Raw genomic sequence first — 22389 nt, forward strand, 5'->3', positions numbered from 1 at the left:
GTGTGTGTGTATATGTATACATATATATATATGTGTGTGAGGCCGAAACATTATGCTGTCCGTTGCGGAATAAAGTAATTGCTCACGGAAATCTGGGTCTCCTGTTTCTTGGCGGTGCTGCGGCTGGATTTAGTCCGTTACATTGTTGTGGAAACCGGTGTTGATGTATGTATATATATATATGTGTGTGTATATATATATATATATATATCTGCAGCGCAACCAGAAAGTTCGAGCACTGAGCGGAGCCTATTAACCAGTGATGAAGACTCTGATAGAGGGAGCACAGGGCAACTGGCAGAAGCGATGGGCCCTTTAACCTACGCGGAGGAATTGGAGTATATTCGGGAGCAACGAATCCAATCCCTCAGGCCGCGATACCAACAGAAAGGCACTGCTCAAACAACAACAAAAAAATGGAAATGCCGCCAGCGCAGGAAGAGGAACAAGAGGACGCGGCAATTGGCAAAGGAAGAAACGGAATTGGAACAACTGAAAATTAATGAAAGTGGAATACGAACAATCGTTAACCTGACCAAAATTGAACTGAATGATGCAGAGCAACAGTTATCAACTCTTGGCCTCAGCTTCTGTCCAGAGAGCAACTTTGACTTCGCGAAGACCAGAATTGATGTTTACAAATTCATCAGGAAATTGAAACTATCTAAATACTTCGTGATAAAAAACCCTGCAAAAAACACCCAAGGGAACACAGAAAATATAACCCAGGCAAAATCGGGTTTAACGGTGCGAGAAATTCCTCTTTTAAAAACATTACATACTCTACAAAGATCAGTAGAATCAGAAACAGTATTGAATACTCAAGAAGTATTAGAAGAGGAGAACATCATTTGGGATAAAAGAAATCAAAGCCCATTTAAAGCACCTTCAACATTCGTTCCCATCATGCCAAGGGATGCGGTAGATGTATATCGTGACAGAGTAGTTGACGAACTAAAAAGCCTCTACAAAAGAACCAATTCATTCAAATCCAAGAAACCGGATTTCAATAGACAATACTTCCAATTAATGAACAAATTAAAAAGAAATGATACAGTGGTAATCAACAAAGCGGACAAAGGTGGCAACATTGTCCTGTGGGACAAACACTTATATAGAGCTGAAGCAAGCAGACATTTGGAAGATGAAAATTGTTATGAGTTATCTAATGGTACAGAGGTCCTCAAAGCAAAGGAATTGTTTAAAAAAGACGTGAATAAAAATGGACAAGGGAGGGCCTAATTACCAAAGAAGAGAACAAATTTCTCCTCAACAAACATCCTAAACTGCCCACTTTCTATTTGATCCCAAAGGTCCACAAAGGATTGGACTCACTACAGGGCAGACCAATAATTTCAGCTCAGAACAGTATGTTTGAAAACACATCGAAATATGTGGATTTCTACCTACAAGACTTTGTAAAAAACGTACCCTCCTTTATACAGGATTCCAGAGATTTCCTGATAAAACTGAATGAACTGTATTGGTCCGATAATTATCTGTTGATGACCTGGATATCAAAGCACTCTATACCTGTATAAGGCATGATGAAGGACTGGCAGCAGTGGAACATCAACGAAACATAGAACTTTATGGTCACAACAAAATGCTCCTTTCAATGATTAAGTGGTGCCTATTTAATAATCGATTTTTGTATGATGGTAAAATCTTCCGACAGAAACAGGGTGTAGCAATGGGGGCATGCTTCTCCCCAGCTACACGTGTTTACACGTGGGCTGGTGGGAGGAGCATGTCCTCAAGAGGGAAAACAAAGCTCTCTTTGACCAACATGTAGTGAGTATGTAGAGATTTATTGATGATATCTTCATAGTGTGGAAGGGCACAAAGGAGGAAGCGCTTCTCTCTTCTCTTTGTCAATAACATCAATGTAAATCAATGTAATCTGGAGTTTACACATCAAATCAATACCTCCAAGATTAGTTTTTTGGACATAGAAATCATTATTCAAGATGGAAAGGTAGAAACTTGCATATTTCAAAAACCATCTGCAGGCAATACCCTGCTCCATGCTAATAGTTTCCACCCAAAACACACAATAACAAGCTTACCGTATGGTGAGTTCTTGAGAGTGAAGAGATCATGCAGCACAGACATTATGTGTGAAAATGCGTTGTCACAAATGAAGTCCAAACTTTTAGAAAGAGGTTACAATGAGAAAGTTTTGCGCAATGCCCTCCACAAGGTCTCATTGATCCCTAGGGAGAATCTATTGAAAAAACTGGTAGACCAAGATTCACAAATAGAGGCCCCCAATACAGACAATCTGAATAAAACATGCAGATTTATCACAACATACAGTAGGCAATCCAACACAATCAGAAAAATTATGAGTAAAGAGTGGCCCATAGTGATGACGGATGGCATACTGAGAGAGATCTACAATCAAAAACCACAATTCACATTTCGGAAGGCATATTCCATGAAATCCGAATTAGTGAAAACCAGTCCTGAGATTTGGAATAAGAATTGGCTCCCTTCCAGAAATGGATTCTTTAAATGCCATACATGCAGAGCATGCAAATTTGGAGTAAATACTTCCACGTATACCAATGCATACTCTGATCAGCCCATAAAAATAAAAGGGAACTTTAACTGCAAGACAGAATATGCGGTGTATATTCTGAATTGTAAGTGTGGGCTGAGATATGTTGGCAGCACGATAAAACCAGTGCAAACTAGAATCCTCCAGCACCTAAGAGCGACCGTTAACTCGGATCCTACGTCCCCGGTTGCACGCCATGTAAAAACTGAACATGAGAGCAATTTGAATATGCTCTCCTATTATGTCATTGACCATGTTCCTGGCAGCAAAAGAGGAGGTGACAGGGAGAAATCACTTCACCAACTCGAAACCAGATATATAATCGAGTTAGACAGTAAGAGCCCTAAGGGACTCAACATCTGCGAAGATCTCTTCCACTTTTTGTAAAAATCTTCAAATGGGGTATTACAGACAAACTTTTGTTAAGAGGCGACAACTACCTATATGTTGTTGCGTGGTATAGTTCTGAAGTGTTTAATATGAATCTTAAACATTTTTATAAAAATCACATATTTATTGTCTTAGATATAGTCCTCATGGAACAATCATAGATGGATTCTAGGCAACAAGATATTTGTGCGATCCATCATGAACTTTGAATTTCAAGAGGATCAGAAGAGCCGGGAATAATAAAGGCCATTTCGTTTTTTAATATATGACCACAGACTGTATAACGATTTGTCAACCTCACAATAATTCCAAAGATATATCATCCAGGACATATAACACCCACTATTCTAGAAAGAATGGTGTGCTCGATCAGATATGCCATCCCACTAGTCACAGTTCATCACTGCCCATGTATTTGTACAGTCAGAAACAGTTCCACCATGAAAACGAATTAGTCGCACGCTTCTATCCCTCATACCCTTATCCCAATCTATTATTAAGCAGGCGGTTTTCTGAAGGTTAACTCTCGGCTGAGAGGCTCAATTAAACCAACTGCACGGTTCAATCAAATTTTAAATTCACTTTCACTATTAGAGGTGGTGTGACTGGAAAGGTGCTTTGTACAAAACGAATGGAAAATCATTAAGTTTAATTATGTTACAAACAACGGATGGAATCATAGAACGTTATTAATGGCAATCGTTAACATTTGAGAAATGTTTATGGTAAATAATAATGACCTCGAATAATAGGCATATGTAATTAAGATTTACTAGAGTGCATAAACTGTTAGAAAATGTACAAGTATGATTGTAGAAAGATCAATTCTAAATACGGGGAATGATACACGAGAGTTGGACAATGGGGCAAAGTGACTGTGTTCAAAATGTTTTCCACAAGCGAGATTTGTAATGGTTTGTTGATAAAACATCAGTATGTTTTCCATGTCTATCATGCACCGGTCACCAATCACGGGGTTAGCCTCAACTTAAAGAAGGGGCGGTGATATCTGCACTGATCACCAGCGAGCAAGGCGTCTGAGAACGCCCAAACGCGTTTGGGTTTCCTGTTCGGAACATGCACTTTTAGAAAAATGCTGAATAAATTTTACCTGCGGCTGCGGTAAAAAGAACAATTGGTGTCCGTCTCTCTTTTCCCTTGGAAACTTGGGCGCCGTTAGGAAAGCGGTGTGAAGAGTGGTCTCCGGATATATATATGTGTGTGTATATATATATATATATATATGTGTGTGTGTATATATATGCACTTGTGCTCTCCGACATCCCCCTGTCGGTCTCCGGACGTGGACGAGGGGGCCAGGGGTACTTTCCCAACCGCCCCGTTGGAGCCTGAGAGTCCCGCAGCCTACCCACCTTACTCGGGTCAGTCGGTGACTCCGGCCCAGGTGCAAGAATTTCTTGCTGCCATGGACTGCCTTTTCAGGCCTCGGGATCCCGCCGGCGCACCTTTGGGCCCGCGGTCCCAGCTAAGGGCCCTTGCTTGCCACAGGCTCCGCCACCAGCGGCTCTGGCCTCAGGGCCCCAGGGTCCTCCGCCGACAGCTCCAGCCCTGGTGCCACCCTCTGCTCCATTCCCGGCACTGCAATGGGTCCCGTTCGTCACACCTCCGCCCTTGCCCTCGTTTCCGGACAATTTGTTGGGACCCTAATTGGGACATGGAGCCAGATCGGCACCGCCCGGCGCCGTTCCCAGCGCCCTTAGATCATTTGTATTCCCCTGTCCCTCCCTGCTGCAGCAGCCTGTGCCTCGGGCGGTGGAGGAAGACTGGGAGGTGTCTGAGAACCATCTTGCACATCAGTGCCAGTCTGAACAGGAGTGGGTGGAGCAGTCGGAGGATGCAGGTGGCTTTGACCTCTCCTTGACGCATATTTTCATATCCACGACCTGCCGGCCCTCCAGCATTACCTGCCGTTCGCGGTAGGCCAGGAGCATTTTCAGTTTGCCGTGCTCCCCTTCGGCCTTTGCAGTGCCCCTCGGGTGTTCACGAAAGTGATAGCGGTGGTCGCAGCTCACCTGCACAGAACAGGGGTTTCAGTCTTCCCCCTATCTCGACGACTGGCTGTTAAAGGCGGGATCGCACCAGGCAGTTGTTTTCCACCTCCAGACTACGGCCGACCTCCTGCATTTGCTAGGGTTCTCCATCAATGTGCCGAAGTCGCACCTATGTCCTTCTCAGAAGCTCCCTTTCATCGGAGCGCTTCTGTATTCAACACGGTTTTGGGTTTATCCTCCCGAGCTCCGAGTTATTCAGGCTATGATTCCGATCTTTCAGCCTCTATCCCGGGTTTCAGTCAGGATGACCCTCGGGCTCCTGGGCCTGAAGGCCTCCTGCATCCTGCTAGTGCAAAATGCCAGATGGCATATGCGGGCTCTGCAGTGGGACCTAAAGTTCCATTGGGCACAGCATCAGGGCAACCTGTCCGATCACGTCCAGATCTCGGAGTACACTGCACGACTATTGCAGTGGTGGCTCACGAATCGTGATTGGGTCAATGGTAGATCCCTCTCCCTTCCCCAACAGGAGCACACAGTGGTGACTGATGCGTCCCTCCTGGAATGGGGCGGCAACTTGGGAGAGGCAGAGATCAGAGGCCTCTGGTCTCCAGCGGAGTCCCGGCTCCATATCATCCAGGTTTTGTAGCTTCGGGCGATCCAAGTTGCTCTGAAAGCATTCCTTCCCTCTTTCCGGGGAAGTGTGGTGCAGGTGTTCACGGATAACACCACCGCCATGTGGTATTGCAACAAACAGGGCGGGGTGTGGTCGTGGACCCTATGTCAGGAGGCTCTGCCACTTTGGACATGGTTGTAACATCAAGGCATTACCTTGGTGGTTAAACACCTGGCAGGCTCTCTGAATGCCAGGGTGGACAAACTCAGCCGCCGGTGCATGATGGATCACGAATGGCGTCTGACCTCGGACGTGGCACAAGGTCTCTTTCTATAGTGGGGAGAGCCTTGGTTAGATCTATTCGCCACCGGAGAGAATGCGCAATGTCATCAGTTCTGCACGTTGGAATTTCCAAGGCGGCACTCGCTCAGCGACGCTTTTCGACGCGCGTGGAGATGCGATCTGTTTTACGCTTTTCATCCTATACCACTTCTGCCCAGAGTGCTGAAGAAGATTCGCCGCAACCAGGCCCAAGTCATCCTTGTGGCTCCGGATTGGGTTGAAGTCTTCACACTCATCCCCTTTTGTATCGATTTGTTCGCCCTAAGTTGGCAGGGTATGCTCAGACGTGAGTCCCTTGCTCACTTGGCCACTGGATTCAAGATAGCCTTGCTGATGAGGATTATGAATCCAAAACCGGTCCCAGGATGCTTGTTCCCGGTCCAGGGAAGACATGGCTTGGCAGTTCGGGCTGGACTGTTCCCATGAGGCACAGGGTCAGACTGATTTGCATATGGCCATGTCTGAACTGGGGTGGCTGAGTGAGCTAAAGAATGGTGATGGATTAAAGTTGACTGGGGGTGACTGTTTGATTTGCTCAAACGCTCCGTCCATCATCCCCATTTGTATCGCTGTGGCTTCAGATTGGGCATGAAAATACTGGTATCCCAAGCTACTGAGCATGGTGATCGATCCTCCGATCCGACTGCCTCTTCAGGAGGATCTTCTGTCGCAGCAGCAGGGGACTGTCCTCTACCCAAACCTATCTTGTTTCCACCTCCATGCGTGGAGATTGAGCGGCGACAGTTGACTGCTTTCGATTTTCCTCCCAAAGTCTGTGATGTAATTCTGGCGGTCAGGCATCCCTCCACTAAGACTGTATATGCCTGCAAGTGGAACAAGTTTGTGGCATGGTGCACAGTGATAATTGTGGATCCGCTTTCTGCCCCTCTTTCTGAGGTCCTTCTGTTCCTACTGTCCTTGGCCCAGCAGGGCTCAGCTCTGGGCACTATCAAAGGTTATCTTTCGGCCATCTCCGCCTGTCTACAGCTTCCTGATCAGCATTCTCTTTTTAAGTCCCCGGTTGTTAACCGCTTCCTCAAGGGCATTAAACACACGTTTCCCCTCGTGCCTTTATAATGCATCAATGGGACTTAAATTGTGTCTTGACCTATCTGATGTGCGCTCCCTTTGAGCCCCTTCATAACTGTCCATTACGTTTTCGCACTCTAAAGACCGCTTTCCTGGTAGCTATCACCTCTGCCAGAAAAGTGAGTGAGCTCCAGGCTCTTTCTTCTAAACCTCTTTTCTGTTCATCCACACAAGGTGGTTTTGTGGACCTGTCCTTCTTTCTTGCCAAAGGTTGTCACGCCTTCTTTCCGACTCAGCATCCTTCAAAATTGGACGAGACGCTCCACTGTCTGGACCCTAAAACGTGCCCTCTCGTTCTACCTGAAGCGCCCACAACAGTTCCTGGTGGATGACCAGCTCTTTGTTGGCTAAGTGGGCCACAAAAAAGGTTATGCCGTGCACAAACGAACCATCTCTCGGTGGATCGTTCTGTGCATCAAAGCATGTTATTCGTTGGCCAAGAAGGAGCCACCTGTCGGGGTGCGTGCCCATTCTACCAGGGCAACTGCAGCCACTACTGCCTTTAGACGCTGCGTTCTCTTGCAGGACATTTGTCAGACAGCTACGTGGGCTGCACACGTTTACCAAGCATTATTGCCTTGACAGTCACGTCCGGAGAGGCGGCTTCTTTGTCCGTTCTGTCCTCCATGACTTTCTGGTGTAATTTTTTTCACAGACCCACCTCCGGTTTGGTATTGCTGGGGTATCTATTCTAAGGAATCTATCACCAACGTGTCTCTTTCAGATGCACAAGTTACTACTTGTGTAACAATATATCTGTAAGAGACATTAGTTAGTAATAGATTCCTTACCACCCAACCTCCCTGTTTTGGGAACTGATTTCTAGGGTTAAGGTCATCCCTTTCAGGGCCCTAGTTTCATGGCACCAGTGGTCAGTTCTTGCATGGCTCTGCTTTCCTGGCGCAGAAAGTCGTGTACAGAACGGACGTCAGCACACATGTGTGGCGCCTAAGTAGTCTCAGTGAAGTCATGTCTGCGCTTACGCCGCCAGCGACGTGTGCGGAGCCGCACAACGCCACCTGCCGACGCGCAGGGGTACTGCTGACGAAAAACTTTCCGGATCCAGTCTGACAGCTGGGGATATTCTAAAGTAAGGAATCTATCACTAACTAATGTCTCTTACAGATTCATCAAAATACAAAGGCCTTATGACGAAACAGGCTTTTTGCAAGTTCAACCCACTTTGTCTTCCCATTTTGACTACTAGGCAAAGGTGTAATGGCTCTGAAATGCCCTGAGCATATTTAAAGGACTTCTCACTTCTACAATGTGCCTTGTGAGGAATCTCAGTCTGCAGGAGTTGAGCACAGCTGAGTTATTCAACATCTTCTTAATAGTTCCAGTAATTGCAAGTGACAGGCTTTTAACATTATGAAGGGTAACTTGCTAATAAACTTTCGTAACATCCGATAAGTGTCTACCCACATCAAAATGTGTTGTTGAATGGATGAGAGGTATCTGGTAAAAGGTTTTCTTCTGAATTAAAAAGTTGTGGATCTGTAGCACTCGATCCTCTGATGCTCGACTTAAAATGTAATAGAAATGGTTCATATTAGAAAAATGTTCCTCTTATGAATATGTAATTAGAGAGTCCCTTTTGGATGCCTCCAAGACACGAACGTTGGAGCATGGCCCGTCTGCTGGGATCAGTCAGAGGAGCGCTGACCTTCCCGGGCAGTAAACTTGGTGGTATGGGAGTTGAGCTGCATGTTGGCCCCTGAGGCGTAAGGTGCTACCTCTGGGAAGGGGTGCCGACTTCCAGGGACCTGCCTGATCGCAGGTGACATGTGTGCCCCCGCGACTGCTGACCCTGGCTTATCGGATACAGACTTCTAGCCACAGATTCCTTACCTTAGAATTCTCCCCAGGCATCAGATAGAGAGGTTAGTAGGAGGACTTCTATGTGCACTCTCTAAGTGCTCATGTGTGTTTTGCTGGCCGTCTCAGGCCGACCAAACCCTACATACGCTCAATGCAGCCGGGCTGGAGAAACCCCACAGACTCCCTGGTCTGAGCAGGGAGTCTGATGCAGCCCCAGACCCTGCTGGGACATGAAGAGGAAGCACCCAGCGTGGCGCGGGACACAGCCTTCAGCTTAAGTTAAGTTTTATAGTTTTATGTTTGTTTATTTCTCCCCCTTCCTCTCGCATTCCCGCCACTCACCCACCCACCACCTTTTGTGTATGGCGCCTGCCACTGCAAAACTGTCTTGATCGAAGTGCTTAAGCCTGCAGTGTCCCCTTCAGAACTGCTTCTCCCATTCAATGTGGCACAGGGTCAAGTCTGATTTGCATATGGCCATCTCTGAACTGGGGTGGTGTGGAGTGCAAAAAAACGATGGATTTAGGCCCAGATCTCTGTACTGGGGTGAATGTATGACATTGTTCTGCATTCTGTCCTTCAACTGTTGTTTCTCCCATTCAATGAAGCACTTACTTATGCCCTGCATGGGACCTGGTCCAAGCCAGCCTAGTGCCTCCTGTGAACATAACTATTGGCCACCATCACCTTCACACTCTGTCGGGGCCCTAAATTCCTCACAGAACACCATACCTGGTTGTCCAAGCCTCCAATTCTTATGTAAATCCTGGCGCATTCCACCGCCCTGCCACATCGGAAATCCTAAAGGCTTAACAATTTAGGCAAAAAAATTTATTCTGTCACCAGCCTGGCATTTTGGTTCGGGATCACTGCATGCCTTTTGCGCAGCTAATTCCACGCCCTGTGGGATATGCTTGGGCAGTTGAGGCCAACGGTCCTGGAGGAGGCCTGGGCAGTGCTCTCCCAGGCTGTTGTCGACGGGAGGAATACAGCAAATTTCACCATTTGCTGTGGACTACAAGCTCACTAGACAGAGCTGTTTCATTGACAGTGGACCTGTGACGTCAGACCTGTTAGAGTACTACTGGCTTTTCTACATCCTAAATTTCCATCACTGAACTTAGCGGCATGGTCATCTAGGCCTTCCACAAGAGTGCATACAGATTCTGAAATAAGCCAAGCGTCCTACAAATAAATCATACGCCTTCAAGTAGACGAGATTTCACTTTTGGCCCATCCACAACAACCACCATCCTTCTGCCTGTTAGGAAGATGTATTGATACCAGATCTTCATCCCGCAATCTGGTTTCAAATTTTTGTCGGTTAAAGGTCAGCTTGCAGGTATAACTGCCTATACAAAGTCTCCTTCACAAACTTCAGTAAAAAAATACCTGTGATTAAAGCTTTTCTAGAAAGAATTAAGAAGGTTTTTGCATCATTTAAGTCCATTTCTTCTACTTGGGAACTTGAAATTGTTCTCTCTAAATGAATGGGACCCCTCTTTGAACCCATACACAAATCCACTTTACAACATCTTACATGGAAAGCATCTTTTCTAGTCACTCTTACCTCTGCACGAGTTAGTGAGATTCAGGCTCTGTAGTCCATTGAACAATATACAGTATTCTATAGTTATAGTGGTTAGAGGAAGCACCCCAATTTTCTCCCTAAGGTGGTTTCGGATTTCCCCATAAACCAAACCTTTTACTTACCCACTTTTTGCCCTAATCCTTTAACACCAGCAGAAAAGTCCTTGCATTCTCTAGATATTAAGAGTCCTAAACATGTATCTAGACAAAACCAAGGATATAAGACATTAGGACGTCTTTTCATAAACTATGGTCCAACACGTACAGGCTTGCCGTTTTCTAAATAATTGATTTCTAGGTGGATTGTATCATGCATTATTTTTTTATGCAAGTTAGCAAAGAAACCCCTTCCTGGTAGGCTTAAAACATATTCTACACGAGGAAGGCTGCTACCATAGCTCTTCGGAATGTTCCAATTTCTGATATTTATGAGGTAGCTACTTAAAGTTCTGTTAATACATTTACTAGACATTACTGTCTACATTTGGATTCCAGAGCAGATACTGAAGTAGGGCAAGTTTCTTTATGGAACCTTTTTGGGTGATGGTTTGAGCTGTTTTTTATGTCTGTCTTTTTCGATGATGGCCTTGCTACTCTCACTGGTGCTTAGGACTATTGATGAGGAACACCTGGAAGAGAAGGAAACGTCACTTCCTGCACTCCTAGTTCTACTCCAGGGAAATCCTCATGAAGGTCATTAGCAACCCTTCCACCTCCCTTGACAGGCACTATAACAGCTATCAACAAATGATTTACCCAGGATTCCTAATTTCCATAAAAATGAATTGACCTTTCACCTGCTAGACGTTATGGGATCCAGGGTGTGCTGTGATGTTCCTAAAGGCACAGTGCCAGTTTTCTAATCTATGCTTTGCATTGCAGTCTGTTGGCTAACATCTCATATTCCCTTTCTTTGCCCTTTTAAAAAGGTTAGTGAAAGATGTTCTATGGTCACCTTTTTATAGTGATGCATGTCTATGCAATTAGCTCCTTTTTTAAATGAAAATTCTTTGACATCTGGCTATTTTTAGCCTTCTTTCGTTTGCAAACATATCTAAAATACGATGGTACGAATTCTGGTTATACTTATTTGTATATTTTTAAGTGTTTTTAGTCATTTTTAGTACGGTCCCAATTTAGAGATGTCATTTCTGATTAATTGTTGAGATCTGCGTCTAACAGAGTAGGCAGAGGTAAGAAAGTAACTTGTATGTGGCCCCTCGGTCATTTCCGGGATGGGACAGAGTGAACAGAGAACCTCTTGGTGCCGCCTACTGGCATACCACAGAGATACCTGGGGTATTCCAAGAGAAGCAATCTGTAGTTGGAGTATCCACCAGAAAGAGAGTTGGCAAACATAATTTTCTCGTTCATCTTAGCCTTTATTAGATGTATTAAGTAGATCAGCTTTGTGTAGATTTAATCCATGGCTTCATGGTTTCCCCCAACACTGGTTTACATTACTTGTGTTCTGTGTTTATGATTCACTATAGTTGAGTTGCTTACCGGGCCGGGTGATTTTTTTTGTGGTCCTGTACGCCCATGTGACCACTCTAATAATGATGTCTTATCTCTGCATCAATAAAACTAAAATAAAGGTGTTAAAAAACAACACTTTGGAGAATGACGGTGAGAATGGTTAAATGTCACATTAAGGTGTTTGAGATGGATATGTAAAGGGTAGCTGTAAACAATGCTGACATCCCATTAAAGTTAGAAACATATCTTCTGTTATGCACTAGGATAAAGGTGCAATATAAAATATACAGAGTCATACCTGGTACGTAGGATCTAAACCAACAAAAATGAGTTTGAAAAGGTTAGAAAGGAAAATGGGTCCTAAATATTAAACAGTGTCAAACAGTTGAGCTTAAAATTCTTTAAAATTACATCTTACAATGTTTTTGTATACAGTTGTGAATTATGACCTGTTTTTAGTAATTGAAAACACATTTCTACGTTAAACCAAAGGTTTCTAAAACTAAGAAGGCCTTCTGAATGGGAGAAGTATTTTAGGATGAATTTACACCACATTCGTGGTCTGTTAACAGTTGTGGAGTTTTCCTCTGTAACAATTGGATTGTATTCTAGGAAGTACAGAAGCGGTTCCCTGACGGAGTACCAGTATTGGATCCCATTGATGACATGGGCATCAAAGACCAGGGATTGAAAAAAGTAATCCAGAAAATCGAGGCCTTTGAACATAGGATGTATTCACACCCTCTCAATAATGACCCAAATTTGGAGACGGTATATAAACTGTGTGAAAGAAAAGCAAAGGTAAGGATGGAAGTGTGCTAGCCATTTGTTGATATTCTTTCATACTCACTTGAAATAATTGGCGTGGCATCCAGTTTTTTAATGTAATTTGTATTAGAACATTTTATATTGATTCACTATTATATTTCATGTTGTTTGCTTTGTAACACTTCTGTAATTAACAAGCCTTGGCAAAGGCAGTAGTTCTGGCTGATAACTAAAAATGAAAGCAAACTCTGGACTTGACTCATATCTCTGTTGTGAACTAAAACTACTGTGTGTGGGTAGCGAGGCCTGCTTTCTGTCATTCTCACCAAACATTTTTAGATCTGACTTGACAGCTAGTTTGTAAAGGGTGTAAAAGAGCTTCTGGTGGGGGGTGCTAGTGAACCCGCAGCAAGATGGCTGCACACTAGTGCAGGTCTGCTGGCCGGGGACACTAATCCATCAGAAATTCTAAACCAGGACGACAATCGATCACACAAAATAGCGGAATATGTTGCACAGACTGTGAGAAGTTGGCCTGATATATGATGTTTCCAATTCTGGAACCACCTTGTATCAGTCCAAACAATCCCTTATGGTGTCTGGTTGTAAGTCAACCTTATTAGACAAGCTATCTTAAGGGTAGCATAGACTAAGCAGCCTTAAAGGCTTAACTCAAGAGGTCGTGTTAAGCGAGCTGTTTTACCAATCACAGTCCTGTAATATCAAATGAAAGGACACCACACAAGTATATATTATAAAAATGTGTTTATTTCTAAAATAATCCCCAGTACTCTTTATGAGCAAAGGGGCACAAGCGTTAAATCAAAAGCACAGTATAACATACAAAGTTGCACAATTAACATAACATAACATAACATGTGTATTTGTAAAGCGCACGTTCACCCAGCGGTTTCTTGGCGCTGAATAACAGATGTTTATTGTTACCCAACTCAATGGTACTCATTGTGGATGAGGGCGGGTGGCCACTCAAACCATATATTAAAAAAGTGGTATAAGAGATACCAATCGAACAGTGGTTAGGGCTAGGGCCTAGGGAATCGCTGGGAGCAGTCGGGACAAGCAATGCTGAAGTCAGGAAAAGCCCGCTGGATTCGGGTGCAGCGCTTAAATTACACGCATGCACCAATGTTAAGTCAATGGTGCGTAAAAGTTTCACAGTTAGAGTTTTAGGATACTTCCGCTGAACCTAGATGGACAAAACTTAAGACACAGGCCCTAGAGGTGTGTACCAGTGTGGAAACACCAGTGTTGCAATGTTACCTCACCCACAGGAAGCGGGTGCATAGGGTCGAAGTGGCGTCGGGTTTAGTCACGCAGGTTCTTGGTGCTTGAAGCTGAAGATGCTGCAGGCGATGTGAAGGAGAAGTGTCCGGTGTGATCCAAGGGTGGATCAGAGTAGAAAAGTACCTGAAAGCAGAGGGGACAGAGGCTGGGTCACTCAGCAGTGACCAGGGTGGAACCAGGACGGAACCAGGCAATGTCGGGCGCAATCAAGTGGTTGTCGAGGAGCTTCTCTTCGCTGCCACGTGGGTTCTGGGGCATCTGCGACGTCCAGGAGTGGGTCACGAGCTGTCCCACACAGGCTCTCACCGTCGGTGCTGTCGGCTTCAAGATCGGAGTCAACAACACTTGGCAAAAGCAATCCACGCGGGATTGGGAGATCGCTTCTCACTCGGACCAGGAGGGTCAGAGTGGGGGCTCCTTTCCAGAGGAGCTGGTGCAAGTCTGGAGCAACCAGAATCACAAGTCGGTTTTAGGTTTTCGTCGGCACAGGGGCCACAAGCCAGCTGGCAAGTGACCGGGCCAACGCGTTGAGCCAAAGAAAGCAGAAGGGCCCCATGCAGCACTCGTCGAGTGTAGAGGGGAGAGCTTCGGTGCAAGAGTGGCTCAGGGTTGGGGCTTCTCAAACCCCGGTGTACAGCTTCGAGGGTCACTCGTGGGCTGCACGGTCAGCGTCTCGTGGTCTTTTCAAAATGGCGTGCCCCACGCTTCCGGTCGCCTCCACAGGTCTCAGTTCTGCAGGGACTGTGGATCGGGCTGTAAGAAGGCAGGCAAGCTTGATCTCGTCGATCTCTGTCGCTCGAGTTCTGGCGGGAACTGCAACAAAGCAGACGTCGAGGTGCTGGATGGTGCCTGTTTGCACAGGGTGGTCACTCCTTGACCACAAGGGAGATTCTTCAGTCTTCTACGTTGAGTAGGATGTCGAAGGGTCCAGAGTTTCGTTTCAAATGTTTCATCAGGATAATCTGAGTGCGTTGGCACTGCTCCCATTCTTATTCCAATCGAGGGGGCTGGATTACCTGCTAGGTCCCCTCCTATGGGTGGGACCCAGGAAGGGGGTGGATACACCCCTTTCCTTTGATCCAGGCCGCGCTGGGACTGGGGCTGGGATGCCCCAGAACCGGTTTGGCCGGATTATGCAAGGGGCAGCCTTGTGCTCCCCAGGCAGTGTCTGGTTTCTTTCAAACCTCCCTGCTACAATCCACTATCTCCTGTCTGGGGTGGTGTGACACCTCCCTGTGACAGGAAACCCTTTGTCCAGGCCTCCTTGGCTAAGTTTCGGTCAGCTGCAGGAGGTCAGACTCGTGTCTGTGGCAGAAGCATCCATTTTGTGGTGCTGAGGCTCCTTTTTAAAATCAACCGCGTTTTAGCAAAGTAACATGTCGTCTCCCTCTAGAGGGGTGGAATGCTACCCCCGTCGCCAGGACTGCCGAGGGGGTAGTATTCCAAATCGTATAACACCTTACACAACATGTTTTGATAAAGCCAAACCAAAGTTAACATATAACCGCGAGGATTATAATGCACTTAATAGTATATGGTATGGCATTATCCCGAAACAGCTTAGGGAATTGGTCCCGACAGCTGCAGACAGGGTCAGCTCATGCTAGAGCACCATCTCACATAAAACCAAGCACTCTGCCTCCAGGATTGTTAAGGCCTGCCATAGGAGTGACTGATGGGTATATATGTGTCCAGTTTGGTTTAGATATAGGCATACTATATCTAAGCAAGGGGTGATTACACCACCTTGCCCAAGCTGAGTGATCAGCCAGGTGTGTCAATTTTAGATAGCCAGCCAGGGGTGGCAAAATATATGCTGCAGCCCCTGGTAGGCCTTGGATGCACCTATGCCCTGGGCACCTATAGTGCTCTGTACAGGGGCTGATAAGGTGATCCAAGCCAATCTAGTTATGCACCTAGGGTACATGGAATCCATTTTACAGAGAGAGCAGATAGCCTGGGGCCCTGATTAGCAGGGGACCAGGCCAACTAAGTCGAAAACCAGCTAAACACAAGGCAAAAAATCTGGGGTAACCATAGTCAGGTAGCCACCTTCCTACACAGACACCCGAAATCGCCATAGCAACAAGTTATGACAGATTTTAAGAGCTGGAAGCGGGACCTAGAGCTTGGATACAGCCTGATGCACAGAACATGGCGGCCTCAGCCTGCTGAATGAAACGATCCCCTGCAACTGTGCCATGTTGAAGGCGAAGAAGGCGTCCTGAATGTAAGCACGTCTTGCGCTGCAAAGCGGTAGCCCTACACTGATCCTTGCGGCACCGAGGAGTGCAGCTTCCTACAGCAACAAGACGAGACTGCGATGGACGAGGGGTACTATGAGTGGCGTGAATCATGAGGCCTAGACCGCGGCTTGCGGAGACAGCCCCTGCCGATAGCGGTACAACTCCAGCTCTGGGACGCCAGACCGCATTTGAGAGGTGAGCCGAGCGGCCCTAACGGTTTGAACATCAGGACGCCTTGTGCATACTTGTGGCAGCATCAGATTTGCCACTGAGACTAGCGCAGTGGGTAGCAGCAGCGAGAGGAGGCCATGCTGGGTGGAGGGTGCTGAGGGCGGCGGGAATCGTGGGGCCTAGATCGCGGCCTCTGGAATTGGCCCTGCCCAGAGCTGTACAACTCCAAACGGATTGGAAGGGAAGAATACGCTGAACGCCCCCAATGAGCTGCATACAAGGATGACTTACACTCCCATGTGGTAACAAAAGAAAGACCACAGCGGCATTAAGACAAGGCACAGTAACTGCTAGCAACGAGAAGAAGCTGAGCGAAGGGTGTGCTTAAGCGCTGCGATCCACGGGGACTAGACTATGACCTGGGAAGACGGCCCCTGCCTATAACGGAACAACTTCATCCCAGGGACACCGGCCTGCAGATGAGGAGTGAGTCAGGTGGCCCCAGCAGTCGTGTAAGATCTGGGTTTGGTTGTGTTACTGGCGATAAGCCGCAAATTGTTCACGTCTGGGAGAAGAGGAATCCAATGTGAAGCCTGACCACAGTGCCAGACCTAACACGCAGACACCAACCAGGTGCCCCCTGCAGGCCGGAAAGACTGACCAGCGAGGTGCTGCTCCACAATGGAGGCCGGAACAGAGCACTGACGTCGAGCAGACTGCAGCTGATAGTGGGGAGGTACATAGTATCTTAGGTCTTGTTTACCCAGCGGTTCCAAAGCTGTGACTAACGCTGTGCACTCGTGAGTCTGAGATAGTAATAAGGGGAAGGATCAACAGCGAATTACCCACAGCGAAGCTCCTGCAAACCAAAAACAAGCAGAACAAGCTTGGACCCCGCTAGAATGGGCAAAACCTGATAAACGGCAATCAACACTGTCCTTTGAAACCAGATTCTCTACAAAAACAGTCACAGGTGCAGCTAGATCCTGTGCAGGACATAGCAGAGAGCAACGTCTCCACCGTGGAAAAAACACTACAGGAAATGTAACAAAGTCTTAAATCCATAGATGGAAAAATAGATATGCTAAACCTGCTGGTGGATCAAATACCAGCTAAATTGGGCAAAAGACCGCGCCGAACAGCGTATTTCCATGGCTGAAGATGGTCTGACCCCAGTGACTGATATAAATGCTCAAACATGGAAAAAGTCCTGGCAGTTAACCAAGCCAAAAAGAAGACCGGGGGGGGGGGCTGGCAGGCCAGGCCATCATGACAGATGTGGGCTGAGCGCGCTCCGTCCAGCCTCATCCTGATCCTTTACTTATCCTGCTTCTCTGGCACTTGCTGAGGTCCTTGGGCTGCCCTGCTGTCGCTGATTTCGGACCACTTCCCCCAAAGCCGGTCTGGGCACTGCAGAAGGTTTTCTGTCGGAGGTGCGGCGAGCGAGAGGGGGTGCGACCTCCTAGTGGCACAGCCGCATTTTTTCTTCCCCCCCACCCCCTCGCCCCCCCCCGCCCCCCCCCCAATGGAGCTTCTCCTTTTTAAGGGCAGGAAACTGTGGCCGCATTGCTTGGTGAGTGGCTGGACGCGACCGGCGCCCATTTCCTCCTCGTTTCTCCCTTTACCCCCCTTCTCTGTGAGTGTGGGTCTGCTGGGGGATCTGCGGTCACGTTGGGCCCGCGTGATGCCCGTCTTTCTGCGGCAGGGTGGGGATCTCGGAGCAGCTCGCACAGGGGTGGGATGCCCCTGAGTGGCTGTCCACCTGAGTGATCACGGGGTCAGAGCGCCGCACTATTTCGGCTGGCTGTTGGCCGGCAATTGTTTGGAGCTTATTGGGGGGGGGGGGGGGGGGGTGCAGGCGGCCAAATCGAGTTGCGGTGATAGGGGCGCTGTGGGGAGCATCATTGAGGTGGGTGGCATAGTGGTGACCAGTGCCCCTTAATTCATCGTTCATCGTTGGGTCCCTGGGGCATCTCCTTCTCCCCTCCCACCGCATCTTCTCAAGGGTGTATGCATTGGGGGTTCGGCGGTCGTGTCGGGCCGCAGGGGGGTTATATCTCGTGCTTAAGGTGCCCTGAGAGAGTTCAGTGGAGCAAATCGGCAAGGGAGGGCCTGAGGGACGGCTTATATCAATCTGGATACTGAAGGAGGGAGACTCCGGCCTCCTTCGCAACAGTGGTGTGTCAGTCGGTGGGCTCCATTGGCTGGGATCAAAGGCATTGATTGTAGCACTATGACTAGGGATAGGCCTATCGGTGGCTCGACCAAGCCGAGCACGATGGATGAATTCACAGGCCAGGAAACTCCGGCAGCGACCTCCGGGAGGTCTCAAAATGCCATACCGGACAATGCAGCCCTCATGGCAGCTATTACTCAATCCAGGGACGCCTTGGAGGCCAAGATCGGGGCGGTCGGCTCCAATGTGATGCTCCTGCGCCAGGACCTGCATCACGGAGACAGATACAAGGGTCTCGGGTGTGGAGGATGTGGTCGCCACGCTGTAGCAGAATGTATCGTCCTTTGAGACTTATCCTGGCAGCGAGGGTGCAGGATGCGGAGACGAGAGTGCGCCTCAACAACCAGCGCTTTGTTGGCTTCCCAGAGAGTTACGAATCTGGGAATATGGAGCGGTTTCTTACAGACTGGCTGGAGAGCGGCTCCCTCCTTGGGAGCTCTCGATTTGCTTTGTGGTGGAGCGGGCAAATAGTACCCTGATGCAGAAACCCCCTCCGGTAGCCCGCCCGAGGTCGGGTATTGCTAAACACCTCAATTACCACCACAGGAACATAATCCTAAAGCAAACCCGGGCTAAGGAGCGTTGCTGTTTGAAAATTCGTGAATTTTGATTTTTCTGGACTATACTAAACTGGTTCAGCAACGGTGTCAGTCATTCCTTTCCCGCCTCCGGGAGCTCAAGCTTCCCTAGGCTCTACTCTATCCGGCCAGGCTGCGCGTGGTATACCGGTCTCACACCCATTTCTTCAATTCAGAGGAGGAGGTGTTCCAATGGACGGTGCGGCTGTGTCCACATTCCCCCCAGGAAGGGAATCCGACTTATCTTGGAGAGGGCTGGCTCTGAACCAACTAAAGCCGAGGGGGAGGGGGAAGGCGCTCCAAGTCTAGGCGACGATCCCAATCCTGTGGTGCCGCGTCATGGGGGGTCCACTTCCCGTCCACATGTCTCGGCTGACTGAACCCAAGTTGACCATGTAACTTTCTGGATTGTCACTTTCTGCACTGACTGGAAAAGCAAGTGAGATGGCCTATCTTTCTGTGGGGCTCCACAGGAGGAGAGGCTGACGGACAATGGGCTGTGAACTGGGGATACAGTAGCAGGCAGGGGGTGGGACCTCCTTTTGGGGTCAGCCTGCTTTGCCTGCCGCAACAGGTACTACTCAGTTTTTGAGGTACAGGATGGGTGGGGGGTCGAACTGTTGGGCTGTGTTTTGGTGGTGGGGTTTGTTCGGTTGCTGCACCGTCTACTAGGGTTCTGGAGTCTGATCTTATGTACAGAGGATTCTTGCTGCTGCTATTGATCTATGGGGTTCACACACTGTGTAGGAATGCCTGACGCTACACGGGAGGCCTCTGGTCTTCTCCAGGTCCTCAGCTGGAATGTTAGGGGGGCACTGGACAAGATCAAACGGGGGGCTATTTTGAAGTCCGCCAAGTTCGCCCACGCAGATGTGTTGCTGTTGCAGGAAATGCACCTAATGGGGAATAAGGCGGAGAAAATTATGGCCCTGTGGACAACCATACCGAAGGATCTAGCGGTTGTCGGAGGTGATTATAATGATGTTATGGATGTGGCCAAGGACAGATGGAGGTCGGGAGGTCAGCCAGAAGTCCGCCACCCTACTAAATTGTATTCTTTAGTGCTGAGACTTGACTGGGTTGACCCCTGGCGCAGATTACATGGCCCTACACAGGGTTACATGTTTCTTTCGGCGGTTCATGGTTCCTTTTCCCGCCTAGATTAATTATTCATCCCACAGGTCTTTAATAGCAGGGTGGTGGCGGCGGACATTCTCCCTTGGGGACTCTCCAGTCATTCCCCAGTGGCTCTTACCTTATGTGCCGGAGGGGCATGCAGGCCATTCCGCAGGCGCTTATCCACCTTAAACCTCCAGAAGGAGGACTACAGAGAACGGATGGAAGACTCCATCGATCAATACTTGGTCACTAACGTGCGCTTGGTCCTGGGGGCTGGGAGGCAAGGAAACCCACGATTCGGGGTGGACATCTCCTTCTGCATGGCATCTCGAAATTTACGCAGAGAGGCTCTGGTTCGTGCAGAGGCTACCATCTTCGAGCTGGAGGCACGCAGCCGGGAGGATGGGGGTCGGCTGGCTCGCCATCAATTATTGCTGGTCAACAGGAATATTCTCATATTCTTTTAGATGAGGCTCGCACCTGCAGTAGGATCTACCAACGGAGTGACTAATCGGGTAAGATGTTGCATAGACTATGTCAGGGCTCTCTTCACCCGCATGTTCTCCCTGGTATCGTGGGGTCGGATGGGTTGCCTGTATCTGGTGCGTCGGCCATTGCTAGTAGTTTTGCGGAGTACTGTGCCCGTTTGTATGCCCACGCAGAATGTCTGTTGGCGGAAGTCATTGGCCGTCTTTTGGATGATCTTCTGCCTAAGGCCCTCCCGGATGATGTCCAGGAAGAGTTGGAAGAACCGCTTACGGAGGAAGAATTGGGGGCGGAATTGGGTGATCTGAAATCCGGCAAGGCTCTGGGCCCAAATGGCTTACCATGCAAATTTAAAAATATATATATTTCCTGTAGTTGGGCCCCTACTTTCGCAGGGCAGTGGAGGAGGCCAGGGACCAGTGGAGGTTGCCCAAGTGATTGGAGACATGCGGAGATAGTAGTATTTCACAAGCCCGGTAGGCCGCCTGATCACCATGCCTCGAATCGCCCTATTTCCCTTCTGAACGTTGAGGCCAAGATCGTGGCCAAGGCGCTGGCTAATCCTTTTCGACCCCATATAACCTTGCTCGTACATCCGGATCAGGCTGGGTTCATGCCCCAACGTGCTACGCGTCATATTAGACAAGCACATGTAGCGGTCGCAATGGGTCAGGGACTGGGGGAACGGGAGGCGCTTTTATTGGCAGACATGGACAGGGCGTTTGATTCCTTGAGTTGGGTGTATCAATTTGCACTCCTGTGGAGGCTTAATTTTGGGCCGCGCTTATTGTCCTATCTGACCTTGTTATACACTGACCTGACGGCATCAGTGCGAATTGCAGGTTTCGTGTCCCCTGCTTTTTCTATCATGTGGGGCACAAGGCAGGGGTGTCCGTTATCCCCTTATGTTTTTGCCTTAGCAATGGAGGTCTTGGCCGCTTGGGTGTGGATGGATGCTCAGGTGTCTGCGTTTGAGTGGGCACACGGATTGTCCGATCGGATCGCCCAGTATGCGGACAATGTGGTGTTTTTCCTCCCCAATCAGGATAGGACAGGCCCCCGGTTGCTGCATATCATGCAGGTCTTAGGAGAAACCTCAGGTCTATATATGAATCCCCAGAAGTCCACCCTGTGGTTGTTTGGGAGGTGGAGGCAGGCTTGGTTCCTGGGCGTCGTCGGTTCTAGTGGTGCATGGGGGCTTGAAATATTTGGGGGTCTATTTGTCTGATTTTCCCACTATGGCATGGGAGCGAAATCTTGCACCAGTGTTGGAGCGGGTGCCTGAGGATATTAAGATCTGGTCCCACATGCCTTAGTCCCTCTACGGCCTGTCAGCTATTTTTAGAATGGTGTCGCTCCCGCGCTTATTGTATTAATTACAAAATCATCCCTATCCGATTAGCCCATAGCCCATAGTGGTTTCGTCAGGTGAATTCTGCGCTGGGTCAGTTTCTCTGGGATGGCGGGGTGATTCGGACCTGTTCCTTGTCGACGTATTGCGGAGGGCTAGCAACCTCTGATATTTGCTCTTATTATGTGGCCTCACATTTGCTTGTTCTGAATGAGTGGTGGTAACGA

The 22389-nt window shown here is 48.2% G+C and overlaps 1 protein-coding gene across 1 annotated transcript in view; it reads left to right on the forward strand.

Annotated features, from left to right (window-relative positions):
* MTREX (Mtr4 exosome RNA helicase) overlaps positions 1–22389 on the forward strand; it is a 751215-nt gene that overhangs the window by 690616 nt on the left and 38210 nt on the right. The window contains exon 21 of the mRNA XM_086960637.1: positions 12515–12703. Within this exon, the coding sequence (XP_086816763.1) occupies positions 12515–12703 (189 nt within the window). The remainder of the gene's footprint in view (positions 1–12514; positions 12704–22389) is intronic.

Source organism: Lissotriton vulgaris, chromosome 3_1 (assembly GCF_964263255.1).
Source record: "Lissotriton vulgaris chromosome 3_1, aLisVul1.2, whole genome shotgun sequence".
NCBI classification, from domain to species: Eukaryota; Metazoa; Chordata; class Amphibia; order Caudata; family Salamandridae; genus Lissotriton; species Lissotriton vulgaris.